The 7,115-nt window shown below is 63.1% G+C and overlaps 2 protein-coding genes across 3 annotated transcripts in view; both read left to right on the forward strand.

Annotated features, from left to right (window-relative positions):
- Window positions 1-5,414, forward strand: part of NPLOC4 (NPL4 homolog, ubiquitin recognition factor) — a 32,454-nt gene extending 27,040 nt beyond the window's left edge. For both annotated transcript variants that reach the window (XM_067308089.1, XM_067308090.1), the window contains 4 exons: window positions 321-416; window positions 1,546-1,662; window positions 2,714-2,816; window positions 3,233-5,414. In XM_067308089.1, coding sequence (XP_067164190.1) covers window positions 321-416; window positions 1,546-1,662; window positions 2,714-2,816; window positions 3,233-3,390 — 474 coding nt within the window. In that variant the 3' untranslated portion in view covers window positions 3,391-5,414. The remainder of the gene's footprint in view (window positions 1-320; window positions 417-1,545; window positions 1,663-2,713; window positions 2,817-3,232) is intronic.
- Window positions 5,415-5,482: 68 nt separating this feature from the next.
- On the forward strand, window positions 5,483-7,061 carry LOC136993657 (uncharacterized). The gene is made up of 4 exons (XM_067308094.1): window positions 5,483-5,796; window positions 6,171-6,271; window positions 6,389-6,518; window positions 6,593-7,061. Exons 1-4 carry the CDS (start codon window positions 5,663-5,665, stop codon window positions 6,837-6,839), a joined length of 612 nt encoding a protein of 203 aa, XP_067164195.1. The 5' UTR covers window positions 5,483-5,662; the 3' UTR covers window positions 6,840-7,061.
- Window positions 7,062-7,115: the final 54 nt, after the last annotated feature.

Below are 7,115 nucleotides of genomic sequence, written 5' to 3' on the forward strand. Positions count from 1 at the left end.
GCTGAGCTGTGTTCCAGTGACTTTCACCCGCAGGGATGTTCTCCAAAGCACCTTGCTGTGCTGTTGTAAGGAGCGAGTTCAGTACATCTGCCCCCAGCTTAGTTAAAAATGGCTGCCAGGAGCTAAGGGATCTGCTGACTGGAATATCACTTTAAATGTTAACAGCAGTCAGAAGATCCGTGTTGTAATTGCCTCGCTCACTCCCTGGCTGAGCTCTAACATGTAGCTGTGGCTGCTTTTGGTTATCAGAAGCCTTGCTTCCCATATCCCACTTGCCTCTCCTGCTCTCCTTGCTCTAACGGTCCTTTCCTTTTTTTTAGATTACTACAACTTTCCCCAAGGATCCAGTCTACACTTTTTCTATTTCTCAAAATCCATTCCCCATCGAGAACCGTGATGTGCTGGGAGAAACTCAGGTAAGAAGTGATTTGTACCAAAACTATGTTTAATACAGATGTGTCTGTCTGCTTCCCCTACACTTACTAACGTCTGAGAAGGGATGGCTGCAGTTGTGCCCTTAAATCACCTCTTCACGGTTTGGTGCAGCCTCTGCCAAGCAGCCAGCTACGCTTCCTGCACTGAACAGCATCTGCATGTAGATCAGCCTGCTGGACACACCAGTGCCCACCCGTCCAGCGATGAGGTCCAGGCCTTGCTCTTTGCCAGCGCTGGTGTCTCCCAGATAGCACTAAAGAGGTGTCAGTTCTGGTTGGGCGTGTGTGTGTGTGATCTAGCAGGGTTGTAACCTCACAGTGACAGGACAGGACCTGCTTCTCCCCCTGGATGGGAATGGGAGCAAGGGTCTGTTACCCCAGCTCAGAGAACACTGACTTTTCTTCCTGGACCGATTTTTAAAATCCTGAGACCTTTAACTGAAAGAGGTCCAGATAGCATTGAGCAGAGGCAGCTGCTGGACAGCTCGAGGCATACACTGATTTTTGCCAGCTGAAGGAAGGCTTAAGTTGCTTTAAAGCAGCAACATATAGTTTCTCTAAAGAGGCCATGCCGAAGGTGTCAATAACTTCTTCGAAAGTAGTCACAGGAGAATGATCACTGCCCATCGTGGCTCTGTCAACAGTCCAAGAGAGAAAGTTGGCTGATTGACAACAACTTTGGTTCTCACTTCTCAAGGTGGCCTGGGTTTGAGAGCAGAGGATGAGAGGTGCGAGGCAGGAGGGGCTGGGGAAGGAGGGGCTGCTTCGTCCTCATCTGCCCCTTTCCTTAAGGGACTGGGCTGTGAATTGAGCGGAGTGGCCTCTGCTCAGCATGTTCTGGGTCTGGGATCAGCTCTGTGCTGGGGTTGTTCAAGTGGCTGGATAAGAGAGATTGTGGACCCAAAGGTCCTCTTTTCTGGAAATTCAGTAAGCTGCAATTCAGTCTGACAGCCTGGGATCTGATTTCAGGATAGTGTCTGCACGCTGCAGCTGATGCTCAAAAGAGACAGGAGTGTTACAATGTCTGCTAATGGGTCTGAGTAGGAAAATCATGTTATCACTCTGTAGGGTGAAAAGTGACCTTTTTTTTATTACTTTTCCATCTCTGTAGGACTTCCACAGCTTGGCCACGTACCTGTCCCAAAACACTTCCTCGGTTTTCCTAGACATCATTTCTGATTTCCATCTGCTCCTCTTCCTGGTCACAAATGAGGTCATGCCTCTGCGGGTACGTAACCAGGAGGAGATGGCCATGTCGGCGTCGCTGTGCACAAGGCCCTGAGCTCCTCGCACAGTGTCATTCACGTGTGCGAGGAGAGCGTTTCGGGCCCGCAGTTCCCCAGGTTGGGTGTCCGCTCCTGCAGCGCAGGACATGGAACTGGCCAAACGCCTGTTCTTCCAGGCCAACCTTTCAGTAGAAGGTTGAAAAAGTAAAACTAAAGTCCCCAACTAGACCGAAAGCTCTCAAAGTGCTGCTTGGAGCAATGAGTGGGTGGTGGTTGTTAGCACGGTTGCAGACCGGATAGAGCCAACTTGGCTACAGCTCTGAGAGCTGGAAACATTTAAAAATCTCGGAATCAGAAATTCCTGTTGTAACGATAACAAGATCAGAGCCCCCAAATCTCTGCGAGGCCAACAACTTCCTGTCTTTGCAGCTCTGCCTCTCTTGGCTTGGCACTGGGAGCTTGGCTGTTGCCCAGGCCCCCGTTAACATCTGCGGCATCGGACATTCCCGTTTTTAAGCAGCACGCCAGCAGAAAGAGCCATGTGTTTGCCAGAGGCTTCGAAGGCGCTGCGGACTGAGCATGTGCAGGGCAGCTGGGCTGACCCTGGGCAGCTGGAGATCGGGCCGGGGCTGCGCACGGGGTTGGGCGCAGGGAGCCGTCGCTCTCCGGGATGGCTGCTTTGCACCCCGCTGGGAGCGAGGCTCGCACCCCGCGCCAGCCCGCTCTCCTGCGCGGGGCAGTGCAGCGTTTGGCTGCAGCCTAGCTAGGAAACGCTTTTCTCTGAGCAGGGGAGAATGAAGCATTCGGGTTTTAGGGGTATGTCTGAAGGGGAGGGAGCAGAAGGACTAAACTCCATCTTTTTTCCTGTCAGTGTACATCACTTGTGCAGCCCAAAGGGCCATTTAGGAAGGGATGAGAGTGCAGACGGACAGCTCTGTCTAATCCCTTGCTGGGGCTGGTGGGGGAGGGCAGGGAGGCACTCGCCGGGGCCACAGCTCCGGCCTGTGCGCCAGGAGGAGCGTCCAGCTCTCATTTCCTTGTTCTGGCTTCCAGGACAGCATCAGCTTGTTGCTGGAGGCCGTGAGGACCAAGAACGAGGAGCTTGCACAGACATGGAAGAAATCTGAGCAGTGGGCCACCATCGAGCAGCTCTGCAGTAAGAAACGGGGTCTCTCTGCGACCCAGCCCCTCTTCCTTCGGGCCAGGGGCTGGGCTGAGCGGGCCGGCACGTGCCCAGCACTGCCCTCAGGGCAGGGAGGGCTTGGAGGGGGCTCGGGGCAGCATCTGTGCCAGGCAGGTGGGATGCAGTAGCACCAAGCAGTGCAGGGGGAATGGGTCTGGGGAGGCTGCGGAGTGTGGGATCTTTAATTCTGGGCTGCGGGGCACCAAGATCTGCCACCTGGGCTGTGGGAGCTTCCCTGTGGTGCCAGCCTTGGGGGTGAGGGCAGGGAGGAGGGAGAGGCTCCTGCCTGGTTCGGGGAGAGAAAATTTGCTCTGGATTTATACGGGGGACCTGCCTGGCTCCAGCGCTTCTCTCCCTCCCCTGGTCTGACGGGGTTCTCCCTCTTGCAGGCACAGTCGGCGTCCAGATCTCAGGACTACACGAGTACGGTGCCATGGGCGGCTCGACGCACGCCGTGTCGGCAGCCATGTGGGCTTGCCAGCACTGCACCTTCATGAACCAGCCGGGCACGGACCACTGCGAGATGTGCAGCCTGCCCCGGACCTAGCCCTGCCAGCACGGGGGCAGACTCCAATACAGAGCAAAGCCTCGAGCAGCAGGAGTGGTGCTCGCCCCCTCGCCATCCTCCCCTCCGCTCCCCGCGATCAGGCACCCCTGGGGCACGGAGCCGGCCGGGGAGGGGGCGGCTCCAGCTCTCCCCGGTTACTCTTCACGCTCCTTTTCGGGGACAGTCCCACAGCCGCAGGGGGAGACGAGGCCCTGGGTTTCTCTCAGCCCTGGCCCCCCACCCAGGAAACCAACTTAACCTCAGTCTCCGTACGAGCCTTCCCCAAGCAGGGCCGGGCTCTCTGCCCTGCCACCACCGGTGTCCCGTAGTGCAGTGCCGTCTTGGCCTGCTCCCACGGGGCCTGCCTGCTCCATGCATGTAGGCCCGGTGGGGGCTTCAGGGGGCCGTGCGCGTGGCCGGCTGGGGCACGTCTCTCCCTGCACGCTTGCTTGCCCGAGGTAGAGAGGGAGGGGGAGGCCGTGGCAGGTCCCTGGCCCCCAGCTCTGCTCCCCCTGCTCAGTGCGTTCACCTCGCTGCAGCCAGCCTTGGGTGCCGGGGCAGGCTCAGCCCAGCCATAACGACAGCTTTTGCGCTAAACGGCCTATGCGGGGCGAGCATATGACTTAACAGCGTTGGGCCAGACAGCAGCTCTGCCAGGCTGGGCCCTGTGCGCTGGCAGCTCTCCCAGAGCAGGACAGGCCCCCTTTGGCACCAGGCACGGAGTGGGCATGTGCCAGCTTTCAGCTTGGCATCGTTCCCGCTGCTCACCCGGCACGCGCAGGGCTGAGTCGGGTTCACTCTGCAGAGGCTTTGGCCCTTGGTGGCCCCAGCCCAGGCTCAGCTGTGGGCTGGATGCACCCCCAGGGGCTGCGCAAGGGGTACAGCTTGCAGGTGTCCTTGTCCCCATGTGTGCTGCCACTGCCCCTGCAGATAGTGGCCCCTGCTGCCTGGGGCTGCGCTGATCCAGTGCCTGGGGAAGGTGCTGGGCGCCTCAGGCAGCAGCCTGTGCCCTCCTTTGGAGCAGGGCTGTGCTGGGGGAGCACCGTAACTCGTGCAGCCGCCTTGCCTTGCCTCCTGCGTGCCCAGGCTCTGCACTGCGCCTTTGCCACCGCAGCAGGACCTGCAGACACTTGTGCACACATGGCCCTGGCCAGGGTGGCTCTGGCACTGCCACTGTCCTCTTGCCTGATGCAGGCTGGCCCCGTCCTCTGGAGCTGACCCCCTCCCTGGTGCCTGCATCTTTTCTGAGCACATCCTGCCCCAGTGCAGGGGCTGGGCCGGAGCTGGGTGTCGGGCTGGGCTCTCCCTGTTAGACCCGCTCTGGCCACGCTGAGGCAGCCTGGCCCGGGCTGTGCACGTACCAGGGCCCTCCGTGACCGTCTGCGGGGTGACGAGCACGGTGGCGCTGGCAAGGGGCAGCAGGGTGCTTGCAGGGTCTCTCTGACCCACTGCCCTGTCCCGGCGCCATCCCTGCCCCAGCGCTGCAGGTTTGGGTCTTACTTAAACCAGGGCACCGTTTCCAGTGCTGTCCTGTGCCCAAGCACCCTTCTCGCAGGACGGAGGTGCGAGTCCTTGCGCAGCCCTGTCCCAGCAGCGTGGCACCGTCACCCTGCCCTCTGCATCTGGCACAGGGCTGTGGGACAGACGGACCCTGCCTCAGCGCATGCCGCAGGGCCGGCGGCACTGTAGGGAGCCCGGCTCCCCTGGGCGCCCCCCTGCTCGACGGCCTCCCCTGCCCCTCTCTGCTGCCCGCGAGCGCCTGGCCTGCGTCCGCGGGCTCTGCCTTGGCTGCCGAAGGCTTCGTCCCGCCGGCCCCGGAAGAGCGGCAGGTGGCCCCGTCCCTGCTGCGGGGGCTTGCAGGACCTGCGTCTCCGGCGGTTCCCGGAGCCCTGGGCTGTGGCTGCGGTTTGCTTTTCCCCTCAGTTTGTTGGTGTCTGGGGTTGCAGCGGTTTGCGGTGCCTGGACTGGACTGACCCCGACAGAGGGTCTGCAAGTAACGTTGAATAAAAGCACCTGAAATGTGAGCCAGCATGATGCCTCCTGCGATTTGTTACCTGGAACCGTGCCTGTGGCTGGTGGCCGTGGGCCTGCGCTGCCAGAGCGGCTACTGCCAGGGGGCTCGGGGCGAACTGTGGCCCCGGCAAGATGCTCCTGCCCCGCAGCCCGGCTCTGCTGGCCCCGGTGCCCGGCACCCTGCACCGCAGCCCCGGCCCCGCTGCCCGCAGCAGGCCAGGACGGTCTGTTTGCAATCAGCAGCACGGCCGCCGGCCGCATGTGGCTGGGCCCCACGCCAGGCCAGTGTGTTAAAAGGGGAAGGAAGGAGCCGCTTGGAGCCAGAGCCGGGGGTAGCGGAGCCCGGACGAGCGGCTGCCTCCGTCCGCACCGGCCGGGACCTCGACACAGCAGGTAGGAGACAGAAACGACCCATTTGGCTCCGGGTCCCATGTGCTGCACACAGCCCGGCCCTCGGGGCGCAATGTCCCACAGCCAGCGAGCCTTGGGGTCCCTGGCTGTGGCAGGCGCTTTCCAGCTCCCAGGAGCACTGGTCTGTGGGGACGGTGGCTCCGGGAGCTGCTCCCCTGGCCCCACGCGTGGGGGGCAGGACATGGGAGCAGGCGGCCTGCACGGGTCCGTGCGAGGAGGGTCCCCAGGTGGCGGAGGGGTCCCCGGGCACCTCTCCAGGGCCGGGGGAGCCTCCTCGGGGCTTGGCAGCGCCAGCGCGGGGGCCGCGGGGACGCGACGCTTTCGCCGTGGCGCTTCTCACCCATCCTGTCCCACAGTGGCATCGTGATGCGGCTTCTCCCTCTCCTGCTCCTGGCGGCCCTTGGCTACGCGGCCAAGCCGAAGCAGCCGCCGACGGCGTGGGATGACAGGGCGGACGGTAACTCCCCGCGGCTCGGGACCCCCTTCCCCGCTGGGCCGGGGGCGGCAGCGGTGTGGGGCCAGCCCCGGTGTCCCCCCCCCGGCCATCCCACCCCGTCCCCTCCTGCCCCTGCAGCCAAGAAGGCCGCCGCCAAGGGCTGCGCCAACCTCACCGTGGTCCTCGACAACTGGAAGTTCGCCATCACGTCCCAGATGAGGAACCTGCTGCTCTTCGACCATGAGACGGTGCTGCCCGACTACGGGAGGTGAGGGGCAGTGGGGGGCGGCGGGGGGCGGCACGGCTGGCCCCCAGCCCTCACCCCCCCTCCGCCCGCCGCAGGATCCGCTCGCTCTCCAAGGCCCTGGACGACCTGTACAAGGATTTCAGCGTCCTGAAGGAGCAGCTGGGGTGGCTGACGGCCCGCTTCGCCGAGGTGGAGGCCTTCGCCGACGAGCTGAGCGGGGCCCGGCGCCCCGTGCGCCGCCGGGGGCTGCCCCTGCCCGCCCGCCGGCCCCCCGCCGCTCCGCACCCCTCGCGACGCCCCATGCGGCTCCCGGCACCTGGAGCACATGCGGCACGAGTTTGAGGAGCCTCATCCAAGCAGGAGTTTATCCCCTCCCCAGCCGCCGGAGCTGCCAGGCATCGTCCTGCCGGCGGCCGGACCTCGCCTGCGGCCACGGGGACGCCGCAGGGCCACCGGACGCGGGTGCGGGATGGCACCGGGGGGGGCGGTGGGCCGGGCACGACGCCCCCCAGCACTCGCAGGCCTTCAATAAAGTCCCTGTCAGCGGCACCCTCGCTGCCCTCGTCGCTGCGCCCGCCGGCGCCATGTCCCCTCGCTGTGTCCCCGTGTCCCCTCGTG

This window comes from Apteryx mantelli, chromosome 19 (assembly GCF_036417845.1).
Source record: "Apteryx mantelli isolate bAptMan1 chromosome 19, bAptMan1.hap1, whole genome shotgun sequence".
NCBI classification, from domain to species: Eukaryota; Metazoa; Chordata; class Aves; order Apterygiformes; family Apterygidae; genus Apteryx; species Apteryx mantelli.